Source organism: Scardinius erythrophthalmus (assembly GCF_964197995.2).
Source record: "Scardinius erythrophthalmus genome assembly, chromosome: 18".
NCBI classification, from domain to species: Eukaryota; Metazoa; Chordata; class Actinopteri; order Cypriniformes; family Leuciscidae; genus Scardinius; species Scardinius erythrophthalmus.
This window is the reverse complement of record NC_138238.1, coordinates 3,818,236-3,844,085: the sequence shown is the minus strand read 5'-3', so window position 1 is coordinate 3,844,085 and position 25,850 is coordinate 3,818,236. Positions and strand designations below refer to the sequence as shown.

The window sequence follows — 25,850 nt, the reverse complement described above, 5'->3', positions numbered from 1 at the left end:
ATTTGGGGTTGTATTATTTTCACGTTATCAATGTGAAGCTGCTTTGCCTTTGATACAATCTGTATTGTAAAAAGCGCTATGTAAATAAAAGTGACTGGACTTGACTTGACTTGCCCAGATGCACACAGAAGCTGCTGCACACCAAGAGCTGCAGGTAGAGAGAGAGAGAGAGAGAGAGAGAGAGAGAGAGAGAGAGAGAGAGAGAGAGAGAGAGAGAGAGAGAGAGAGAGAGAGAGAGAGAGAGAGAGAGAGAGAGAAACAAGATACTGCAAGCCTTACAGTGTTGTTTTAATTACTTTTAAGGCATTCTACGTTTTTTAAATAAATAATAATGTAATAAAGTATGAATAGTTTTTAGTCAAATGATGTTTTATAAACAAAGTTCGGGAGGAGCACGTTCAAATAATCAATCCAATCTACTCGTCATCAAACAATTATGTCTACCCTAATCAGCATGACAAGAAGTATATATATATCCACTCTGTCAACTCACCTAATATTCCTTGACAGTTTTTCCAGCATCCCTCCACCACCCCGACTCCTCACTCTTGGCTCAATCTTTTACAGTCAGGAATACGGGGGGAGTACTCTGGGTTCGGGCCGAATACCGAGCCCGGAGCCCTCTCCTCGGACAGCACGCCAAATACGCATTTATTCTATCTGACTTATTTGTAAGTGTGAACTAGTGAAATAACATAAAAAGACCAGACCCCTCGACGCCCGTGAATACGGTGACCGGGAGGGGACATGTTCGGTTCACTTATTTTTGTCGTGGCCACAACATATAAACTCGTGGGAACGTGATATTAAGTCGTGGGAACGTCATAATATCTCGTGGGAACGTCAGATTAAGTCGTGGCCACGAGATCATTTTGTTGAGGTAACGACATCATTATGTCGTGGCCACGCGATGCAAAGTCGTGGCCTCGAGATCATATGTTGAGGGAACGATATATTTTTCTCGTGGCCACGAGATCATTTTGTTGAGGTAACGACATCATTATGTCGTGGCCACGCGTTGAGGGAGCCACAGCGGCCAATACTGTAACCGTACCATAGACTGGGCTACAGCAGAGATGGAGATGACAGAAGAAAAAACATTTTACTTTAAATTAGGAATGTACGGTGACCGGGAGGGGACATGTTCGGTTCACTTATTTTTGTTGTGGCCACAACATATAAACTCGTGGGAACGTGATATTAAGTCGTGGGAACGTCATAATATCTCGTGGGAACGTCATAATATCTCGTGGGAACGTCATATTAAGTCGTGGCCACGAGATCATTTTGTTGAGGTAACGACATCATTATGTCGTGGCCACGCGATGCAAAGTCGTGGCCTCGAGATCATATGTTGTGGGAACGATATATTTTTCTCGTGGCCACGAGATCATTTTGTTGAGGTAACGACATCATTATGTCGTGGCCACGCGTTGAGGGAGCCACAGCGGCCAATACTGTAACCGTACCATAGACTGGGCTACAGCAGAGATGGAGATGACAGAAGAAATAACATTTTACTTTAAATTAGGAATGTCATATAAAGATATAGTGCGGTCTTTGGCATTAAGACATGCGTACGTTATAAGTGAAAGACACATGAAGCGCATTCTTAGACTTTGTCGCACGCATATTTAGGGACCGTCTCAAAATTACATGCGACATTGGCATAAACATTTCTAACTTCAATAGCATTTGAAGACAATGACTTACAGTCATAAAACCAACTGTACACTGTTCACCCAGGTCTCATGTATGATGCACACCTTTTAGATTTTTGATATTTATGACAATAAACTGCTAAATCATATGCAAATATTGTAGGCCTATTTCACTACTGCCACATACCTGACACCTAGATGAACAATGTAGGCTACAGTTGGTTTTATGACTGTAAGTCATTGTCTTCAAATGCTATTGAGCTTTAAATGTGGTCATATTCTGTATATGATCCCACACAGTAGTGAAATACATAGCATTATTTGCATATGATTTAGCAGTTTACTGTCATACATATCAAAAATATTAAAGGTGTGCATCATACATGAGACCTATATGAACAATGTACAGTTGGTTTTATGACTGTAAGTCACTGTCTTCAAATGCTATTGAGCTTTAAATATTGTCATATTCTGTATATGATCCCATACAGTAGTGAAATACATAGCAATATTTGCATATGATTTAGCAGTTTATGTCATAAATATCAAAAATATTAAAGGTGTGCATCATACATGAGACCTATATGAACAATATACAGTTGGTTTTATGAGTCATTGTCTTCAAATGATATTGAGCTTTAAATATTGTCATATTTTGTGTATGATCCCATACAGTAGAGATGTGAAATAGGCCTACAATATTTGCATATGATTCAGCAGTTTATTGTCATAAATATCAAAAATCTAAAAGGTGTGCATCATACATGAGACCTGGGTGAACAATGTACAATTGGTTTTATGACTGTAAGTCATTGTCTTCAAATGCTATTGAAGTTAGAAACGTTTATGCCAATGTCGCATGTAATTTTGAGACGGTCCCTAAATATGCGTGCGACAAAAAAAGTCTAAGAATGCGCTTATCTTTATAACGTACCCATGTCTTAATGCCAAAGACCGCACTATATCTTTATATGACATTCCTAATTTAAAGTAAAATGTTATTTCTTCTGTCATCTCCATCTCTGCTGTAGCCCAGTCTATGGTACGGTTACAGTATTGGCCGCTGTGGCTCCCTCAACGCGTGGCCACGACATAATGATGTCGTTACCTCAACAAAATGATCTCGTGGCCACGAGAAAAATATATCGTTCCCTCAACATATGATCTTGAGGCCACGACTTTGCATCGCGTGGCCACGACATAATGATGTCGTTACCTCAACAAAATGATCTTGTGGCCACGACTTAATATGACGTTCCCACGAGATAATAGGCTTGTTTGAGATGCGCCTTGCCTCGCCTGCAATGTAGCCGAGAGTAGGCGGCTGCAGTGAGAGGAGGAGTGAAAAAAGCGCAGGCAAGACGGACAGTTCTCTCTTCTCGCAGTGGATCTGACACCTGTGAGATCAAAGATGGATATCGCGGGATTCACCGGATTCACGCTTGTGCACAGTGTTGCTAATAAACTGGATAGAATTTAAGTTCTGTTGCTTTTATGAAAATAAATAGAATGAACAAGACACCCAAAGTAGCCTACTTATTTAATTCCATTCCAAAAACATGTTTATCAGTCTTTTTTTTCTTTAATACAGACTTGTTTTTTTTTTAAATAAAAAATACATTGCATAACCCATAGAGATCGCACTGTTAGTTAGTTTGGGAATATTCACACATAATTTATACACATAAAACATGATATCAGAGTTTTAAAATCAAACATTTTAAAAGAGAACAAATACATCACGGTTGTTTAAACCAATGAGCATTAAGCTGTGTCGTCAGCAAGTCGTTTCCCATCATGCTTTTGATCAGCGCAGTCGGTGGAGAGCAACTGCGCGCGACTGCAGAATCCGACAGGTGCGCCTTGCGCTCGCGAGAGATTTTTGACATACGTCAGCATGACATCAGAGCAAGGCGGACCGCACTCGGACACATTTCTAACCGGCATGCATCTCGCGCTGATCACCGGTGATCGATTCTGCGCAGATTTTGCTCATCTCAAACAAGCCTATTATGACGTTCCCACGACTTAATATCACGTTCCCACGAGTTTATATGTTGTGGCCACGACAAAAATAAGTGAACCGAACATGTCCCCTCCCGGTCACCGTAGGAATGTCATATAAAGATATAGTGCGGTCTTTGGCATTAAGACTGTTATAAGTGAAAGACACATGAAGCGCATTCTTAGACTTTGTCGCACGCATATTTAGGGACCGTCTCAAAATTACATGCGACATTGGCATAAACATTTCTAACTTCAATAGCATTTGAAGACAACGACTTACAGTCATAAAACCAACTGTACACTGTTCACCCAGGTCTCATGTATGATGCACACCTTTTAGATTTTTATGACAACAAACTGCTAAATCATATGCAAATATTGTAGGCATATTTCACTACTGCCACATACCTGACACCTAGATGAACAATGTACAGTTGGTTTTATGACTGTAAGTCATTGTCTTCAAATGCTATTGACCTTTAAATGTGGTCATATTCTGTATATGATCCCACACAGTAGTGAAATACATAGCATTATTTGCATATGATTTAGCAGTTTACTGTCATACATATCAAAAATATTAAAGGTGTGCATCATACATGAGACCTATATGAACAATGTACAGTTGGTTTTATGACTAAGTCATTGTCTTCAAATGATATTGAGCTTTAAATATTGTCATATTCTGTATATGATCCCATACAGTAGTGAAATTCATAGCAATATTTGCATATGATTTAGCAGTTTATTGTCATAAATATCAAAAATATTAAAGGTGTGCATCATACATGAGACCTATATGAACAATATACAGTTGGTTTTATGACTAAGTCATTGTCTTCAAATGATATTGAGCTTTAAATATTGTCATATTTTGTGTATGATCCCATACAGTATGTGAAATAGGCCTACAATATTTGCATATGATTTAGCAGTTTATTGTAATAAATATTAAAAATCTAAAAGGTGTGCATCATACATGAGACCTGGGTGAACAATGTACAATTGGTTTTATGACTGTAAGTCATTGTCTTCAAATGCTATTTAAGTTAGAAACGTTTATGCCAATGTCGCATGTAATTTTGAGACGGTCCCTAAATATGCGTGCCACAAAAAAAGTCTAAGAATGCGCTTATCTTTATAACGTACCCAAGGCCGTAACCAGGGTTTGAAAATTAGTGAGGTCCGAGGTGAGGTGCAGGGCCGGATTAAGAATTCAGAGGCCCCTGGGCACAATCAATGTCTTGTAGGCCCCCCCCTTAGGCAGGCCTAATGTATAGTTTGTCCAAGGACATTTTAATTTTGCATTAAGAGTTTTAGTTTACTGACTTAAAAGGAACTTTGTTGTACTATGCTGGAGTAAAGTTCATAAATGATAGATCTTTCCCATATAGGATTTTGTAAAACTATGTTGGGTAAACCTCTGTCCCTCTAGGGGGGTTCGGGGGCATGCTCCCCCGCAAGAAAATTTTGTACATTTTAAGGTTAAATGCATCAATCTGGTGCTCTTTGAGAGCTCAAAATTAAGAGCTTCAACGGGCTTCAACCCATGAACTGTGCACAAATAAAAAACATTGACTTGTACCTGGACATTAAAGGGGGCTCAAACATATTTTTTAGTTATGATATGGAGTTTCAGTCTACATTACATTATAACTGGTGTTTTAGTATGCCAAACAATTAGTATAATAATATAATAATGATTTCTATAATTATTCCTATGACATAAAATCCATATAGCCTAATAAATGAAAATGAATATTTCAAAAGTATATTTTACATTACACTATAGGAAAATTACAATACTTTTGTCCTAATGTCTTCACTTGCAAGAAATAAACCCTTTGATCGCGTGAGCAAAGTGCGCACTTTTCTTTAAATCACGCAGCACAAACATAATGCCTATATAGGATACTTAAAGTCTTGTGCTGTTTTATAAAGCACAAAACCATATCACGGTTTCGATATTAGTTCGTTGGCAAAATATAACGCTAGAGACCTTTATGTTAGGCTATACATTTTACATCTCATGTGTATTGGGAAAAGGGAGAAGAGGGAGAAGAGCGAGTTCGGCAAAAGGCGGATTCGAACTCGAGTCGAACGCGTCAAAAGCTACTTAGTTTAAAGCACCTCACGCACGCCCAACGACCCGTGCAACTGTAGCTATTTAGTTGTGGGTGCCTTTTTTGCTAAAAAGACAGGCACTTAGTGCAAATTATACGCGCCATTATCGGAAATGTAAAAGAAAAAAAAGTTTATTGGCACTTTTTGGTCATTTCATGACTTTCAAATTGACATCAACTACGATGCTGTTGCATCATGCTTGTAGTTTCTTTTGCGCTTTATTTATAAATTATAATAAAGTGACATAAAGCGCTCTGCCGCATTTTTTACAGTCTATGCTCACAACACGCTCTCAAGCCCCGTTCACTGATCTACCTTCTCGCAGCGACATAAATTGCAAACACACATATGACGCGGTTTAAACGGCTAATTAATCATTCAGAGAGCTTGAAATTTTATTTTTGAATATAAAAAAATGACCGAGGTCCGGACCTCGGTGACCTCATAGCTGGCTACGGCCATGAACGTACCCATGTCTTAATGCCAAAGACCGCACTATATCTTTATATGACATTCCTAATTTAAAGTAAAATGTTATTTCTTCTGTCATCTCCATCTCTGCTGTAGCCCAGTCTATGGTACGGTTACAGTATTGGCCGCTGTGGCTCCCTCAACGCGTGGCCACGACATAATGATGTCGTTACCTCAACAAAATGATCTCGTGGCCACGAGAAAAATATATCGTTCCCACAACATATGATCTCGAGGCCACGACTTTGCATCGCGTGGCCACGACATAATAGGCTTGTTTGAGATGCGCCTTGCCTCGCCTGAAATGTAGTCGAGAGTAGGCGGCTGCAGTGAGAGGAGGAGTGAAAAAAGCGCAGGCAAGCCGGACAGTTCTCTCTTCTCGCAGTGGATCTGACACATGTGAGATCAAAGACGGATATCGCGGGATTCACGCTCGTGCACAGTGTTGATAATAAACTGGATGGAATTTAAGTTCTGTTGCTTTTATATGAAAATAAATATGATAAACAAGTCACCCAAAGTAGCCTACTTAATTCCATTCCAAATACATGTTTATCAATCTTTTTTATTTAATACAGACATATATGTTTATTTTTTTTTTATTTTTTTTATTACATTGCATAACCCAAAGAGATCGCACTGTCAGATAGTTTGGGAATATTCACACATAACGTATACTCATAAAACATGATATCAGAGTTTTAAAATCAAACATTTTAAAAGAGAACGATACATCACGGTTGTTTAAACCAATGAACATTAAGCTGTGTCGTCAGCAAGTCGTTTCCCATCATGCTTTTGATCAGCGCAGTCGGTGGAGAGCAACTGCGCTCGACTGCAGAATCCGACAGGTGCGCCTTGCGCTCGCGAGAGATTTTTGACATACGTCAGCATGACATCAGAGCAAGGCGGGCCGCACTCGGACACATTTCTAACCGGCATGCATCTCGCGCTGATCACCGGTGATCGATTCTGCGCAGATTTTGCTCATCTCAAACAAGCCTACTGATGTCGTTACCTCAACAAAATGATCTCGTGGCCACGACTTAATATGACGTTCCCACGAGATATTAGGCTTGTTTGAGATGCGCCTCGCCTCGCCTGAAATGTAGGCGAGAGTAGGCGGCTGCAGTGAGGGGAGGAGTGAAAAAAGCGCAGGCAAGCCGGACAGATCTCTCTTCTCGCAGTGGATCTGACAGCTGTGAGATCAAAGACGGATATCGCGGGATTCACGCTCGTGCACAGTGTTGCTAATAAACTGGATGGAATTTAAGTTTTCTGTTGCTTTTATATGAAAATAAATATAATGAACAAGACACCCAAAGTAGCCTACTTATTTAATTCCATTCCAAATACATGTTTATCAGTCTTTTTTTCTTTAATACAGACGTGTGTTTTTTTTTTTTTTTTTTAATAAAAAATACATTGCATAATCCATAGAGATCGCACTGTTAGATAGTTTGGGAATATTCACACATACATAAAACATGATATCAGAGTTTTAAAATCAAACATGTTAAAAGAGAACAATACATCACGGTTGTTTAAACCAATGAACATCAAGCTGTGTCGTCAGTAAGTCGTTTCCCATCATGCTTTTGATCAGCGCAGTCGGTGGAGAGCAACTGCGCTCGACTGCAGAATCCGACAGGTGTGCCTTGCGCTCGCGAGAGATTTTTGACATACGTCAGCATGACATCAGAGCAAGGCGGACCGCACTCGGACACATTTCTAACCGGCATGCATCTCGCGCTGATCACCGGTGATCGATTCTGCGCAGATTTTGCTCATCTCAAACAAGCCTATTATGGCGTTCCCACGACTTAATATCACGTTCCCACGAGTTTATATGTTGTGGCCACGACAAAAATAAGTGAACCGAACATGTCCCCTCCCGGTCACCGTAGTGAAACTTTTCTCAGCAAGCTAACGTTACTTCTACAGGATACACACAGCAATATTTAACAGCATGCTCTCTTCACGTCGGTCTTGTAAAATAATAACATAAATAAGTAAACAAACATCAACATCTCTTCGCTGAGAATGAAACACCACTTACCAGCAGCCGCAGAGTTGAAGATATCTTCTAGTGCGCGCGGCCGCGCGAAATTAAAAAAATGCGCGTGCGGCGTGCGTAAGGAATCATGGAAGTGAAAGGTCATCATGTGGGTCATTTTATTTACGGCTAAATTATTATTCATTAGTTTTACTAATAGTTAGATTGGGCAGGCATCCACAAAAGGGCCTTTAATTACTAAAAAAGGAGAGGACATTTTTGGCAAAAGGGCACTTTGGGCATGTGGGGCAAAGGGACAGGTGCTCAAGCACCCAACCCAACCATTTCAAATTTCAATAAGGTAGCCTACTTCAATTTTAATATTAAAGTTAATATGAATCTATTAATCTATTAGTCTGCCTTTATATTGCTTTACCGCGTTACTTAGGCTAATATTCTAACATATCAAATTCCTGTCCCGTGCAGAGTGAATCCAGCATTAATCTGTCACTTCCAAAACGTTGCAGCTGTAACTGTCTGTCGGTCCTCAGCATTAAAACTGACCGCTCTCTTTACAATCAATAACATGCTGTCGCTTTGTCAGTTCACACAAGTTCCGTTATCATCAATGAAGTTGCCAGCAATGAACAATAAATATCTTACTCACATCGTGTCTACACACTTTGTTTGTTAACGAGAAGTTTCGCGATCCTGCATTCCTAAGAATTGAATAGTAGCCTAGATACAAATTACAGTTTTTCTCACCTGTTTTCAGCGTCAGTTCATTTACTCTGACTCTCTCTATAGCTAAACATCTACAATGACATTAAATATTTTACTTACGTAGTTATGAACGCACAGCAATCCCACACAAGGAAAAAGACTTTTAGAAAATAAACAATGCAAGAAAACTCCGTCTCTGGACGCTGCCGAATTAAACTTTGTGCGTATGCATCAGATAAGTATGATCAAGTTCGACTCGCGCATGCGTGAGGCTGGGGATTTTGTACAATAAGACTGGGTGCTTCTCATTTCTTATCTGTGCATCCCCGTGTACTTTCCTCGCTTCTCAGCTCCTCCCCTTGTAGGATGCGAGGGAAGGCTGTAAGGAAAGAAAAGGAGGACAGAGGAATCGAAAGAAAAGGCTTGTTTGAGATGCGCCTTTCAGGCGAGAGTAGGCGGCTGCAGTGAGAGGAGGAGTGAAAAAAGTGCAGGCAAGCCGGACAGTTCTCTCTTCTCGCAGTGGATCTGACACCTGCGAGATCAAAGATGGATATCGCGGGATTCACGCTCGTGCACAGTGTTGCTAATAAACTGGATGTAATTTAAGTTCTGTTGCATTTATATGAAAATATGAACAACACACCCAAAGTAGGCCTACTTTTTTAATTCCATTCCAAAAACATGTTTATCAATCATTTTTTCTTTAATGCAGACATATGTGTTTTTTGTTGTTGTTTACATTGCATAACCCATAGAGATCGCACTGTCAGATAGTTTTGGAATATTCACACGTAACGTATACACATAAAACATGATATCAGAGTTTTTAAATCAAACATTTAAAAGAGAACAATACATCAAGGTTGTTTAAAGTTAACCAATGAGCATTAAGCTGTGTCGTCAAGCATGTCATTTCCCATCGTGCTTTTGATCAGCGCAATCAGTGGAGAGCAACTGCAGAATCCGACATGTCCGCCTTGCACTCGCGAGAGATTTTTGACATATGTGACATCAGAGCAAGGCGGACCGCACTCGGACACATTTCTAACCGATATGCATCTCGCGCTGATCACCGGTGATCGGTTCTGCGCAGATTTTGCTCATCTCAAACAAGCCTAAAGCTTTTTTTTATACATTGGAATTTGATCACTCGAGCATCACTTCACTGCGTCATCAGCAGCGCTCAAAGGATCTGTCCTTATTTTGTTAAAGTTTGTTTATTTAAGAAATTCATCATAAATATTAATAAAGCAAGATACCCTGTTGAAACGTGAGATGTGTGGTTTATATAAACTACAGAGGTAAAGTATGAATCAAAATTATTGTGACCGACGTGAAGGGGGAGGAGAATTTATACGTGAGTCACGTTTAGTCAATAAAACTCTTCCGCATAGGATACACCTGTGTATCCTCGCTCATGACTCCTCAGGAAGCTCCTCACTCCTCGAGGTGCAATTAGAGAATTGAGATGTCCTTCAAGATGTCCTGTGCTCGATCGGCTTCCAGGTCATAGGATGGAGGACGGAGGAGAGAGGAGACGAGGAGGGATATTGAGAAGTACCCAGTGTGTCTTACCGATACTTTACCATTCGTTCATCCCCTCTGGCCTAAAAACCTTTGGCTTTACGCATTTGAAGGCCATTTGACTGCTTTATTTGGGATAACCGGCGCCAAAACATCAATCATACAAAATAATAAATGTATGAGATCAGTGGTTAAATTGGCTTTTGTAGAGAGGAACCCTTATTAACAGTAAATGGTCATCATTCAAAATCACCCCGTAAAATGACTTAATGTGTCTTTACCATAGGTTTTTACACCAAAGGGGCTCTTTTTCTAGAATTAATGTGTAAGTTAGGGTTGTATTCAAACAAAGAGAAATACTCACAATTCACAATTCACCTTTAATGTTAACAGGCAGGCAACGGATTTCACCCTCGCAAAATGTATGAAATTGAACATAATGTAATCACAATTATGTAAACATCCTTTTAAACAAGAAAATTATGTTGATTTAAGAGAATCAGGGCCAATTTCTTTGGCAGTTTATCTTATGTTTGATTTAATCACACCGACATGGGAGGTAATTACTCAACTCACTGCATTATGAAACAACCCGAAGAACACTTGAGGCACTTGTGTGCTGACATAACAGTTTACACTTTAAATACACTTTAAGTACACTTTAAATACTTATTCACATATACTACAATTCATGCATTCATCAGCTTCCAAATAGGGGTAAAGGCAGGCTCCTCTGGTTTATGCTGCCGTTGCCTACAGGCATGGTCTGCTGACCTCCTTCACCCACTTCCTAACAAACTTAGTTGTGTTCCCCAACTCTAGTGGTGGACCCACTAACTTTATGAACATCAAAGATGACACATTGACAATCTTCATCTGATTTCTCAGTGGTGAAACAGTAGTATTCATCGCTGAAAATCCCCTTTCACACTCAGCGGTGCTCACAGCCAGTGTATCTACTGTGTGTTTAAATTTCAGAAGATCCTCTTTAAGTGCCATGTTTGGGTTTTCCTTGTACATTCTAAATGTTTATAATCACATTAAAAGTAGGCTAAATCATGAGATGTTATTTCTGAGACACATATGCTGAATTCTGACCCCCGCCAGATTACTGACACCCACCGGTTTAAAAGAAAGTCAAAACAAAGACAGTTCACAATCTTGTACATCATTGTCAGTCAGTATCAGCATCAGGAATGAAAAATACACTGGTCAAAGAGTAGCCTGCACATCAAACATATACAGTGGGATGAAATTACATTACAATCAGGCATTTAACAGACATTTTATCCAGAGTGACTTACAATTGAGGAACAAAAGCAATTTATCATAGAACCAACACTAATCATGTTCAGGTGGAGGTTTTGCAGCTCATTCCACCTGAGAGGAGCAGAGAGGGTGAAGGGTCTGGAAAATGACTTTGAGAAAGCAACTTCAGATCTATGACCCTCTTCTGCTGTCAATTGCTGAAATGTTCTAGCCTAGAAATCTAGATGCACCCTAGCGGCAGCAAAATGTATTTTGCAGCCAGGGCAGTCTAGCAACTCTCAGTTGACTTTGGGAGCTGTAAAACCTAAATTGGGTCAGGCCAATCACATCGTGTATATAGGCGTGGCGTGCTTAACATAATGACAACAGAGTTGCGACGGTTCCCTGAAAACAAAGAAGAGTTGCTGCTGGCGAACAGTCTTTCAAATCGGCTTTGGCCGCGACTCTGGAGGACTTGGAGTTAAGTTTTTCTTTGAGAAAAGAGCAAAGAACGGCACTTAAGTCATTCTTAAAAAAAGGAAGATGTGTTCGTAGTTTTGCCGGCCAGATTCAAAAGTTGAATCTATCAACTAACGTCAGCTCCGCTGTTGGGAAAACGCTCTGGTTGGTAGAAGCGCTGTCCTATTGCGTGCGGAGGGAATTTGAAAGACAGCCGTTTATCCCGCCCCTCGGATTGAGCCGTGACTATGGTGAGTTTCCAGACCTAACATCCTGATGTAGGTCTGGCTTGCCAGGCTAGAAATGTTCTTGATTTGTTCCCCACTAGGTGGCCCTTTCATCTGATCGTTTCAGTTGTTGTGGACTGATTGAATTTAACACACTTGATTTTAAGTGATCTCATGTGAACTCTGAATGCTCGACACCTGACAGTGTGCTTTTATCAGCTGTAGGATCATTTAGTTCTCTCTCTCAGGACAGTAAACATGTCACTCAAACAGAAGAGTATCTAGTGGTAAAGGTTAGACAAGATCATGGGTTTGATTCTGAGAGAATGCATGAACTGATCAAATGTAAACCTTGATTGTAAGGCACTTTGGATAAAAAACATCTGCCAAATGCATAAATACAATTCATTTATCATATTTCAAAGATGTAATCTCAAGGTTAATCTAAACTTATAATGGTACTAAAATCATTAGGCTTTGGCTAATACTAAAACTAAAATCATGAAAATCTCTTCTAAAATCTATGAATATCTAAATATTTACTGGACAATCAGTACATTTTACTTAAATAAATAAGGCATAAATTCAGATCATCTATGTGCAGCTACCCTTCACCCACTTTACTGGTTTAACTAGTATACTGTAAATACTGTTCTGTGTTCCCATCACCTGATAAAAAAAGTTTCCAGATATTCATCTTTAGAGAGCATCACACGTCGTTCCAATTTTATTTTTGTTTTAATAATAAAAAATAACTTGTACAAAGAAAATTGCAGATACGAATATTAGAAGTAAAAATCATTTCCGTACTTAAGGTATAATACCTCTTACCAAATTGACATTCATTATGTACATTCCTTGAAAGTCAGAAAAAAGAGCGACACCAAACACAGTTTGGGTTTTGCTGCACCGCCTCAATGTTCACACAGGCTTGACTTCATTATAAATAACCATTCATATATTTCAGTAGTTTGAGGTTTAACAGATAGTACTGTTTGTACAGATATAGTTTACTGGAGTTCCTATAAAGCTTTTGTCTTTCATGATCTTCACATTTAAAGTCAAACTAAACTCAATACTTTCATTCTGCTGAGTCAGATCTCATTTTCTGGACAGTTGATCTTGTCATCATCAGGTTTTTCGCCCAGAAGCATCTTCTTTTGCAATACACAAGGTTTTCTATAGTTTCGTTTTGTTTTGTAAATGATTGTCATTATTAAGATGATGAGGATGATGACGATGAAACAGCTCACAACTACAGCGATAACAAAATTATTAGATGGAGGATCCTCTTCTAATCCATGATTAGCTCCTGTTCTTGATCCAGAAACCCCTCTGTTATTTGGATCTGAAAAGGTGCAATTAACGGTTTAAAAGAATTGTTTAAAACATAAAGTCAACTTCATCCTATCAAACATCAGTCAGTCAGATTCTCCACACAAACTTCACAAAACATTTCTGCTCCTGAGAATCTGATCAAACTGATTTCTTGACGGACAGACCAGATCTAAACATCTCTAAAATCACTCTGACTGAGATATCTAGACAGATTTCACAATTTGGAAACTATGATCATCAGTTTCCTTCTTAGATCTTAACATCTTGAATCATTTATTTACAGGCGATTTAAAATGATAAATATAATGATATCCATAGACACTAAACTGTTTTCTGTGTTCCAAAAGTAACAAACTCCCGACAAACAGGCTGGGAACATGGGAAGAACCAATAAACACATACTAGAAACTAACCTACAGAACAGAGCCAAAACATACTCTAAACATGAACAAACAAGCTCAAAACGTGACAATTATACCTGTAATGTTCACAGTGAACTCTGTGTCTTTCCATCCGCCATTTGTTTGCACAAAGAATCTGAATTCTCCCGTCATTACTGTAGTTGGACTGAAGTTGTATGTGAAGCTGTTTCTCTGTTCACAGGAGTCCTGAGGAAACTCTTTTCTACAGATTGGTGAGTCATTCTTGTTCTCGGAGTAATAAAACTTATACAATGTAACGCAGTATCCAGACTTCTTCAGAAAGACGCTGCAGGTGAAAGTTACTTCTTCACCCACAGATCCAGTCACATCCTCACAGCTTACACTGATGTCATCTGAAAAATAACAGAGTATATCATATAATACAGCAACTGATCACAACACATCCAGACCTGTTGTGTCTGTGTCCATGTCAGTAAGATTATACAGTGACTTTTATTAGAGAACATATTCATAAATAAATCCAATGCGTTACGTTTTTGTACATTATATCATCAATATAATTTGATCTTAAGCTATGGGAGACTCACACATTTTATTATTATCTAGGCACAATATGGCATGTACTATTTATCTACAAAAAGCAGAATAATACAGTGGCCTCTGCATCCAAACTTATTGTAATTATATCTTTCAATCATGTGCATCAGATAGAGTCAGTTGAGAAACACAAGATCATGTAGTCTTGACTGAAAATGTGTTTCTTATCTCTAAAAGTAAATTTGTACTGATATGTATGAACACATTATTTCATGTAAAAGAGTGTTAGTGTATAAACACATAAATTAGCATAAAAATGTACTACTCCCTGACTATAATGGATTTCCCTCTATTGTGTAAATCTATAGGCCTATATATAAGGTCAATATGTTGATCTATGATTAATATATATATATATTTAATCACAGATCAACATATTGACCTTAGCTAAATTCCCTCCTCAAAATTCTCACACACTCTTTCTAGGGGAAAGTTTATTCTCTTACCATCAGCTTGACAGACAGCAGTAAAAGTCCAAACCAGAATGAACAGTTGCACTGCATTTACAGCATTCATGCTTTTTATTCTGCAAGAAATTTTTTTAAATAAAGGCACACTATTTAAGATTTGTAGCTTAATATAATAATCTAATAATATAACAGCGGTGAGTGGCGCCCGGAGCGCTGGCCCCGCCAAATCTCGCGAGAATCACAACTTAGTGTGTATTACAAAACAACTTAGTGTTTCCTTCACTTTGAGTCTATAATACTTTCAGTTTTGTCCTCATTTACAATTATAACAAGCTTAAACAAGCAGCAATCCTCCACCAAGAGTCATCAGACGACACTCAACCAACAACAGAAATGATGCATATATTCACCTCAGAACAAACAAGACACAAGATGCAGATGAGAGAAGAAGAATTTCATGCTGTTTATGTACATTCAGGTGCTGCTTAAATAAAAATATAGTTTCATAATATATATACAGTATATATATATATATATATAAATATACTTTTTTTATGGTGCGTAATTTCTATACACCCTTTACCTTATTTTAATTATTCTCAGGTTAGGTAAAGTGAGTCAAATCTGTCCTAAATAATAAGCATTTGAATTTCCATACTTACAAGATTTAGATCACAGAAGACTTCTCCGTGGTTAGTTCAGCTCAATCTTTAAAACAGAGACTTATGGCAGGCGAGCTTCTTAATTTCAATTATAGGCTATATATTTTTTATTAAATACAGGTTAACTAGTTTACATAAAAGGCACAAATATATAAAACAAAAAAAAAAGCAAATCAAAACCAAATCGTATACAAACTTTAACTGTAGGAGGTGCAATGGTAAGGCAGCGTCTCCCTTCATCCTCTCCTTTCAGCCTTATATACACTTTCTGAATTCTTGAGGTCATCATCTTTGGAAATCCCCTCCTAATTCATTGTCTTTATCCATTCCGGAATCTTGAACTGTCATAATTTCAGGAAATTCCTCTCTGATATAAAGCCTTTAGCCTCTTCGTCCTCCTTCTTCGGACCTTTTCTTTGTTGCATTCTGTGCCTCATCCACAACATACGCCGGTAATGCTTGCATTTTCTTCTTTCTTTAGCAAAGCTCTTTCTAATACATGTTTTGTTCCTCACTATGCTTTTTAATAAATGCTTAAAACATTAAGTGTGGTTTGTTTTTCTTTATAAACCACTTTCTCAGTAAACCATTTTACAAAAACAATTGCAGTGTTTTTCTTTATAAACCATTTTCTTAATAAATCGCTTTACAACAACAACTTCTGGTGTTTTGCTTTATAACAACACTTTCATTATATAAGGTTACAATTATGGTTGACTACAATACATGGGGCCAGGGGCGTAGCACCAAATGTTGGGCCAGGTCACACACTGTTAAACCCAATAAGTTAACTCAACTCAAACTGATTGAGGAAACTAATTGCTTTAAACTGTTTAAGTTTAAAACAAATACATATAAGTATTGTGAACTTATATATATATTGAGTCATATACACTCATAATTTAGTGTTGGTTTAGTCAATTTTGAGTATATGTAACTTGAATATTTTAAGTTCATTCCATTAATTTAATAAATCTAATCAAGTCTAGACAACTATAGCTACTCGAATGATTTTAGGAAACCATTGTTTCGGTATGTATTCGGTTTAAGTTATGCTTAATGCATTGCAGTTTTTGAGTTAATATCACATTTTTTATTAAGTTAAACTAACTAAAAAAATTTAAAAAAGTTAAATGTACTCATTCCTTTTAGTGACTTTCAGTGTTAGGTTTTACAGAACCAAGGGGTGGGCTCATCACAACACCACAATATATATCATTATATCTTTGTGATATATAATCATTACCCCCCCCCCCCCCTCGCCAAGGGCCCCTGTTATATATATGACTCTGCTATAATGCATTGCAACAGTTCTGTTATATTCAAAAAACTGACTGTCTTTCTTTTTCTCACTTTCTCAGAGCAGTAATTCATTTCTCAGAAAATGAATCTCACCCACTCACTGGTACAACTTGTCCATTTGTGTTTGTATAAAACACAAGTGTTTCCTCATTCCATTGCCTTTTAAAACAATAAAACATGCTGTGCAATACAATACTGTTTACATCATTAGAAAATTGCATGTGTAGAATAATAACAGTAAAAAATAATTTCCATACGAACCAAATACAAAATTTACATTCATTATATACATTCTTTGAATGGCAGAAGAAAAAAAGCAAAAGCAAACATAGTGTTGCTGCTTTACCCTTTTAATGTTCACAAAGGCTTAAGTTCATTAAAGCCACACACACACACACACACACACTGATCAAAGAGATCATTACTATACCAATATTTCACAGAAATCAGAGTTATGTAGTTTGAGGTTCAACAGATAGTGTGTATGTACAAATATAGTTTATGGAGTGCCTATAAAGTTTATGTCTTTCACTAAAAGTCAAACAAAACTCAGTGTTTTCATACAGCTGAGTCAGTGACATTAGATTACATTTTCTGTATTGTTGTCCCTCTTCTGTTTGTAGTTTAGTTTCATTTTGTAAAGGATTGGCATAATGACGATGATGAAACAGCTTACAGCAGCAGCGATGACAGCAACTTTAAATCCACGACCTTCTGCTTTTTCATGTTGAGATGTTTCTGATTGACCCCAGACAGGTTCTCCTGGAAAAGTACATTTAAAATGTTTCATGACATTGTTTAAAACCATTTATTCACAGGTGATTTAAAATGCTAAGTATGCTGAAAAGAGACTAATGAGCAGTTTTCTGTGTTCCATAATTAACCTGGAGCTCAATAATCAATATCTATAATGGAATGTAATTTCTTACCAGGATCTTCAGTGTCAGGTCCAGATTTACTGGTCTCTGTTAACAGATTTTAAACCACTGTTAGTAGATTGAAAATGAAAGTTTCAAACATTTATTGAATCTTATCACAGGTCTTTTATTTCAAGACATTTGTTGAGTTTTTGTCCTTAAAATGCTCTTGCGTGTAGAACTACTTTCATACCAATTGAGCCATTTAAAGCTGTTTAACTACTATTTGTGGGCAGCGCTGACAAGATTCAGTGCGCATGAACATCTCATCTGTGTGTGTGTGTGTGTGTGTGTGTGTGTGTGTGTGGAGACAGAGCTGAAGAACAACAGCGTGATTTACATAGATAATAAAAGGTCATTTAGAAGGGAAAACATGGAAGTTGTTTGTCATTTTTATCCTTTTGTTTGCCATATTTGTTTTGGTCAGTGTCTTGAACTGAGTGTGTTTACTGGAAAATAATTTCACACCTTGACATTCGTCAACCAATCAGTATCAAGCATTCAACAGTCCTGTGGTATAATACAATATATTACCTTTCTTTCCAGGATCTTCAGTGACAGGTTCAGGTTTACTGGTCTCTGTTAACAGATTTTAAACCAGTTAGTAGATTGAAAATGAAAGTTTCAAACATTTATTGAATCTTATCGCAGGTCTTTTATTTCAAGACATTTATATAGAACTGTAATGCGGTCGATTGAAATAATTTCACACCTTGGAACATTCGTCAACCAATCAGTATCAAGCATTCAGCAGTCCCGTGGTATAATAAAATATATTACCTTTCTTTCCAGGATCTTCAGTGACAGTTTCTAAAACAGATTTTAAACCAGTTAGTAGATTGAAAATAAAAGTACAGTTGCAAACATTTATTGAATTATAAACAGCAGTATTATATACGGTACCTGTTAAGTCCACAGTGAATTTTGTTTCATTCGTTGCACATGTTGTTTGCACAAAGAATCTGAATTTTTCTGTCATTGCTGTAGTTGAACTGAAGCTGCATGTGAAGCTGTTTCTCTGTTCACAGGAGCCTTTAGGAAACTCTTTACAGATTGTGGAGTCAGTATATTTCTCAGGGTACAGAAACTTATAGTATATAATGCAGCATCCAGAGTTCTTCAGAGAGACGCTGCAGGTGAGAGTTACTTCTTCACCCACAGATCCAGTCACATCCTCACAGCTTACACTGATGTGAACTGAAAAATAACAGAGTATATCATATAATACAGCAACTGAACAATAATAAAACAATGTCTGTAACTTTAATAAGAAAATCAGATTCACTTCCACTGAATATTGTGCATCTTTATTTATTTTTATATATATATGAACCAAAACATTTTCCATTATTTTAGAATTTAGTCCTTTCTCAAAAATCTCACACACTCTTTCTAGGGGAAAGTTTATTCTCTTACCATCAGCTTGACAGACAGCAGTAAAAGTCCAAACCAGAATGAACAGTTGCACTGCATTTACAGCATTCATGCTTTTGATTCTGCAAGAAAAATAATGACAGAAAGTTTAACTTGCTTAAACGACTAGGACTAATAAGAAAGAGCTAGAGATTAAATAGTAGATTAAGACGATACTGAAAGTTGAGCAGAAACGTCAGAATGTATCAGCAAAAGTTTGGATTAAACCAAGTCCATTAGGAATAGATCAACCAAAAACAACAAGTCTGCCATCATTTGAACATAGAGTATGGATTATTAAATATAAAGGATATTATTTTCCTGTTGAGAGAGAGCTATTGCTCACCTCTGTGTGTCTTCAGCGAGTGAGTTCATTCACTCTGACTCTCTCTCCAGCGATCACCAGTGTAATACAGGCTAGTCAGTTTCACTTTCAATGACTCGTTTTGCTAACCAGTGTACCGGACACTAAACTCTCGCTTTCAAATGACTCAACGCAGTCGGTGCTGTCAAGCCGCTTGTCCACCAGCGTCTGATCAATTTTTGTTCCGACGCGACGCCTATGACGTTTTCGCTGCTTGGGGCCGGGGGTTTGTGTGTACTTTAAATATGAAACCATAGCAACGGCCATACACAAAGTCTCGCCGCCGAGTTTCCATTGGCTGCTGCCCCGCGTTTTGACGCTCTCATTTGCATAAAGTATCCACCGAGATACTTTTTTGACGCGCTGCTGTTGACCAAATCGACGCGACGCGACCCATCATGCTTTGCGGGGGCGTTTTTGCTGCCTGACGTAGTTCCATAGGAAATGAATGGGCTTTGGCGTCGCGTCAGAAATCTCGACGCTGGTGGACAAGCGGCTTCAGTCATCCTCCTAGTGAATATAGCCAACCTATCAGAATCGTTGCTTATTATTACTCGGTTTAATATGTCAAGGATTTTAGTAACTTGGACTTAATGGCTCTACTCTTCAATACTATAGTAATATGCATGACTGCCATTCAAAGAGTCAAGGCGGTGTTGTTGTTTCCCTATTGCACATCTGAACAAACAACAGGGAGATTTTTCTTCTTTGTAAGGCATTAAACTCAATATGGAGTAAAACTTATCCACCAATAAAGAACTTGCCAATCTCTCCCTCATCAAAGTTAAACTTTTTTCCCCAATTATAACATTTTTATTATAGTTATAACAAAATAACATCTTCTAATTAACATTAATAATACTACATGTTAAATAAAACAAATTATAACGAGCTCCGGGAGAAACTGCGACATGAAACATGGCGTTATATCATTTAAATAGACACATCAAGTAGTGAGAACGACCGCGAGATATTCACGGAACAACAATTTAAAAATGCCTACCAGGTGTAACTTTAAGTGCAAAAAAACTAAAAAACAACCTACATCGGTTCCTAATGCTTTAACTTTTAATAAGCCTACTACTTTATATCATGAAAATTGAATCCAAATGCAGCCCACATGAAGGGGAACTTCACCATAAACATATATGTATATGTATAAACGATACAAACGATAGGCTACATACCTTTTGGCTCTCCTTGCTGTAGTTTTGGAGATATGAGACTTTGCTGTTTTTGTAGGTTACTCAGAAAAAAAAAGTTGGTTAATCCATTCCCTGATCAGCAGTGCTAATTACTTCTGTCTGTCTCGCTCATCTGAATCCATTCGGTTCTCCAGCACTGAGATCAAACCTTCAACATCACGCTACAGGGAATCAGTTCAAGCATTAAACCCTGATAAACAGTGCGAGTATGATCATGATAATCTGGTGCTCTTTTGCAGCTCCTCTGCTGATATAAGGAGGCAATGGCACTCTTTCCACAGAATAACACAATAAGAGTCCTTTTTTTTTATTCTGTCCATGTGAATCATACACACTTGTTAATCGGAACTGCATTAAACCCTGACAAACAGTGCGAGTATGATCATGATAATCTGGTGCTCTTTTGCAGCTCCTCTGCTGATATAAGGAGGCAATGGCACTCTATCCACAGAATAACACAATAAAAGTCCTTTCTGCCATGTGAGTCAATATACACTTGTTAATCGGAACTGCATAAGGAAAAGCCGAATAATTAAGAAAAAAAAAAAATTAACACTTGTGTATATACTTTGTGTGCATCACATCAACACCCTGAAAATGACCTCTAGAAACCCCTTTTAAAAAAGTTGACTATTTAAAAAAAAGTTTTGATCTAACTTAACATGTGAAAATCAAGTAAAGCATCAGTAACTGTCAAAAATCTTATTTAATTGACCTAGGGTGCTGTTTTAATACTTAATAAAACAGCGGGAATTTTGGTGCATTTCATTATAGTTTATTTGTTTAGCCTGTGTAGGCTATTCTCAGTCTCTAAAGAGAGGCTGCCGTAAAACGGTTCTTACAGAACTTTTCACAAGCGAACCACATACTGTATGAAAGACCAGGAGCAAAGCGAAAGAATAAAGAAACTTCAAAGAAAAAAAGTGGTTGTTCCTTCACTTTCAGTCTATAACAACAGTTTAATCTGATAATCATATTGGTCAAAGACAAATATTTAATCTCAGCCGGACACGCCCTCTGCTGGCAGGAGACGGCATTGCAACAGCTGGGTAACATGGGGAAAAATGATTTTATCCTGAGAATAGATGCCACAAAATCTAATCTCAACACTTTTAATGAATGGCTATAATATTTTCAATTTTGTCATTTCATCTGAATATTAACATTTGTGAGATTTAGTCAGCCGAAACAAAGTTAAGGATAATTGATCTAATTTTGTCTCTCAGGTTAATGGTGATCTATGACACTGTATTGTGTTAAATATAAAAGTTGTTTGTGTTTATTTGTTAATGAGTGATTTGTGGATACATTAGTGTTTTTTTGGATTTGTGGAGTAAAAGTTATAGTTTATATTTTAATGTAAAAAGATAAAAAGTGGCATGTTTTTACTTGTGTTATGAAGATTAGACTTAATACTGTAATTAATGGAGCTATTTATTTTTTTAAGTTTATTATTTCAGACATCTTTGCTTTTATTAAAACTTATTGGTTAATTGAGTGAAATCATTCAATTCGCTTTCAGAGTTTCTATTATGACATGTCTTCAATTAAAATATGGGCAATTAAATATGTCAATATTCATTAGCATGTATATAAGTCATAGAATAATTTTACCTTTCAGATTAATCTCTGTTACTGGGATTCTGCGTTGTCTGTCATTGGTTATTCAATTATTTAACTAAATGTCAAAATAAAATGTTAAATACAATAGCTGATTTATTATTTTACATTAATGCCACTTAAACAATATATAAATATTAATAAGAACTATATCATAAGTAAATTATAAATTCTGTAAAAGTTTATCCAGTGGATCATCTTACCCCTAATTTAATATTTGTCATTTTGTGCTTAGCAAAAGATTAGCAAATGTTTCTAGTTATTTCCTATAAAAACACATTGGCCGACGCATCATCATCATCATCATCATCATCATCATCATCACCATCATCCAGCACATGCTAAACTTATATTTAAATATGTTACAGTTTAAAAGTAAATCCACATTCTTCTTAAGAGAGGCATCTTCCTAATACATTATATTCATATATGTATAACACTTGGCTTTATATTCCTACATCACCAGTTACCACAGACTAACTTGTAATTGTCACTAGTATAGTTTTCCCTTCACAGACATTAAAGTTCATCAAAAATTCTTAAAAGAGACTTTGGACAATATTGAGAGTATCATGAGACTTTAATCATTTAATAAATACAATTATAATGATAACTTTAAAATAAAAGACAATCAATGGCACAGTGGTTCTCAGCCTCTCCTGCAGGGACCCCCTGACAGGCCATGTTTCTGTTTTAACCCTGAAAATGGCACACCTGATTCAATTAATTAAAGGCTTAATGAGTAGTTGACTAATTGATTAATTGACTAATTCCAACTCTCCCTACTCTAATAACTACTCATTAATTGAATCAGGTGTGCCATTTCAGGGTTAAAACAGAAACATGGCCTGTCAGGGGGTCCCTGCAGGGAGGTTGAGAACCACTGGCATATACAATGTGGATATATGACACTCAAAACTGCTAAAATAAAAACAATATTTTACTCAAATTATTGAAGTCTTTGAAAACACAAAAGCAGAATTATTATCTGATGCAGATTATCTCAACATGGCCAAATATTAATACTGATTAATTGGATTGACCAAAATATATTGATGAAACTGAACATTATCACTTGAATGATCTTTACATGACAAATGAAACAAAACTCTCTGCTTTCATTTAGTTTCACTCTGAACATTTACTGTCATCATTGTTGGTTCTGCAGAAGCTCCTCTTTCATATTTCAACTGGAATCCAGAAGGGTTGTTGCGTTTGATCCTCTTTACACAAAAGATTGCCATCACAATGAGGAAGGAACAGCCTACGGGCCTGTTTAATATGATTTATAATAAAATTAAGAATATTCAGTAATATTCAGTAACAACACTGTTCACACTGTCACTGTTTGTAACATCACAGACTTCACAATATATTTCTGCTGAAATTCAAACAACTATATAGCATCTTTCTGTGTTCTGTAAGGTAAACTTTATAAAATTATATTTAGTAACCAAATGTTTTGACAATCAATACCCCCCCCCCCCCATAATTCTCACTTTAAGCTAAACTAGTTGGCAGCCCTGTTTCAAGTTTCAAAAATGACAAACAAAGCATCATATAGCATGAATCATATCAGCATGAAAGCATTATAAAAATAGCATTCAAGTCATGTATTCCAAGTCTTTGGAAGTCATACAAAGCTTTATGTAGGGAAAAGTATGAAATTTATGTTGTATATTCACGTCCCTGTAAAATCTGGTTTGACATAGCCAGGTTTTCTATTCAGTTGTTTAGTTGTACAGAAGCAGAACAATGAGTCAATGGTTTTGACAGGTTTCTTTATATTTTTTTCAAAAATACTAAAAGAAAATCTTCTTTCTATTGTTTTCAAAAGTCAAATTAAAAAGCTATAACTGTTTACTTTCAAATCCCTAAGTACAGCTAAATGTGGATACTTCTTCACATTCCCTTTACTGGACTTTTAATTGCTTTTTTACTTTAACAGTTTCTCAGTACTGTTTTGCACTTACTCAAGTCACATGCATTCAATTACAGGAGAAATTGGTTCATTTCCTTTTGCTAAAATGTGGTTTATATTAAAAGTAAGAAATGCACAGTGTACACCAGGGCTGGACTGGGACAAACAATTGGCCCTGGCATTTTGGCCCAGACTGGCCCACTATGATCATAAACACCAACCATCTTTGGACTCCCTTGAATATGTATACCAACTCCTATTCCTTAAAATCACTAATGCCATGGCTGTCAACAAAAGGAAATTCTACACAGGTGCCAATCCGTGCCTGTTACCGCGAACTCTACACTCACTCATCTCTCCTTATCCTCCTCACTATCATCAGACCACAGGAGCTGATGAAGGTCCTGGTGCTGCAGAAAACATATCTGTTAATTTGACACATTTTACAGCGTCTGCTTGAAGGGCCTGTTTCTTTTTTTCACGCTATTTCACTGCACATTCCTTGTGTTTTATTCTCCATCTCTCGGACTATTTTGACAGATACACACTGACACTGTGCGTGTAGAGCCCAAAGGAGAAGGTGTTTAAAGATGTGATTGGGCCAGCCCAGTGTCAATCAATAAAAGAACCAATGGGCCGTTGATCTATGTGTTTCATGGTCCGGTCTGTGAGAAAGAAAAAAAAAACCTACGATGACTTTTTTTGACCAATGCAAAAGACCCCAGCGAATTAAGTAAAACAAAACAAAATGAATGGGCTGCTGATGTACCAATTTTATGGGCCGTTTAGACAAAAAAAAAAAAAAAAAACATATATATATATATATATTATATATGAAGAGGTCAGATGCAAAAGTCTCTAAGTGCCATCTGAAATTTTCTTCTAGAATGATCATTTTTATCAAGCTTGTATATTTAAGTTTAGTAATTTCACTTAAATGACAATTAATAGGTAATCATTCTAGAAGAAAATTTCAGATGGCACTTAGAGGCTTTTGCATATATTATTAGGTTCAGGCTCTTCATATATTATTATTATTATTTTTTAGATGTATTGGCCCAAAAAGCACGTCGGCACTGGGAAAGTGCTCAGTCTGCCAGATGGCCAGTCCGCCTCTGGTGTACACTGAAAACTTAATGGGGTTATGTAAGTAACCACTGTGTTTTTTACCTTCACAATTATTCTTTGACAGTTCGGATTACTGGGCTTGAGAAGTCTATGTTCTATGTAAAATAATATTTTCCAGTAGATTGCATTGACCCAGTGGATTCCACTGCA

The 25,850-nt window shown here is 37.2% G+C and overlaps 2 protein-coding genes across 3 annotated transcripts; both read right to left on the bottom strand.

Moving 5' to 3' along the window:
- Positions 1–13,141: 13,141 nt before the first annotated feature.
- On the bottom strand, positions 13,142–16,063 carry LOC308706607 (uncharacterized protein). The gene is made up of 4 exons (XM_081392366.1): positions 15,831–16,063; positions 15,205–15,284; positions 14,257–14,553; positions 13,142–13,788 (listed from the first exon to the last, which is right to left on the bottom strand). The coding sequence occupies exons 2-4, from the start codon at positions 15,272–15,274 to the stop codon at positions 13,535–13,537; spliced, it is 621 nt and encodes a 206-aa protein (XP_081248492.1). The 5' UTR covers positions 15,275–15,284; positions 15,831–16,063; the 3' UTR covers positions 13,142–13,534.
- LOC308706606 (uncharacterized protein) lies at positions 15,907–21,501 on the bottom strand. Of its 2 annotated transcripts, none has more exons than XM_081392365.1 (7): positions 21,014–21,501; positions 19,466–19,545; positions 18,953–19,246; positions 18,830–18,859; positions 18,584–18,628; positions 18,062–18,097; positions 15,907–17,894 (listed from the first exon to the last, which is right to left on the bottom strand). In XM_081392365.1, the coding sequence occupies exons 2-7, from the start codon at positions 19,533–19,535 to the stop codon at positions 17,713–17,715; spliced, it is 657 nt and encodes a 218-aa protein (XP_081248491.1). In that variant the 5' UTR covers positions 19,536–19,545; positions 21,014–21,501; the 3' UTR covers positions 15,907–17,712. The 2 variants fall into 2 exon arrangements, with proteins under 2 accessions (XP_081248491.1, XP_081248490.1); XM_081392364.1 differs by lacking the exon at positions 21,014–21,501 and adding an exon at positions 19,809–20,216 and having other exon boundaries at positions 15,917–17,894.
- Positions 21,502–25,850: the final 4,349 nt, after the last annotated feature.

Coding starts and splice junctions, on each gene's coding strand:
- LOC308706607 (XM_081392366.1), bottom strand. CDS start 15,274: ATGAATGCTGTAAATGCAGTGCAACTGTTCATTCTGGTTTGGACTTTT. Junction 14,554..15,204: donor TGCTGTCTGTCAAGCTGATG/GTAAGAGAATAA, acceptor GTTATTTTTCAG/ATGACATCAGTGTAAGCTGT. Junction 13,789..14,256: donor GTTCACTGTGAACATTACAG/GTATAATTGTCA, acceptor GCACCTTTTCAG/ATCCAAATAACAGAGGGGTT.
- LOC308706606 (XM_081392364.1), bottom strand. CDS start 19,837: ATGAACTCACTCGCTGAAGACACACAGAG. Junction 18,629..18,829: donor TGAAGATCCTGGAAAGAAAG/GTAATATATTTT, acceptor ATCTGTTAACAG/AGACCAGTAAACCTGAACCT. Junction 17,895..18,061: donor ACCTGACACTGAAGATCCTG/GTAAGAAATTAC, acceptor GTACTTTTCCAG/GAGAACCTGTCTGGGGTCAA.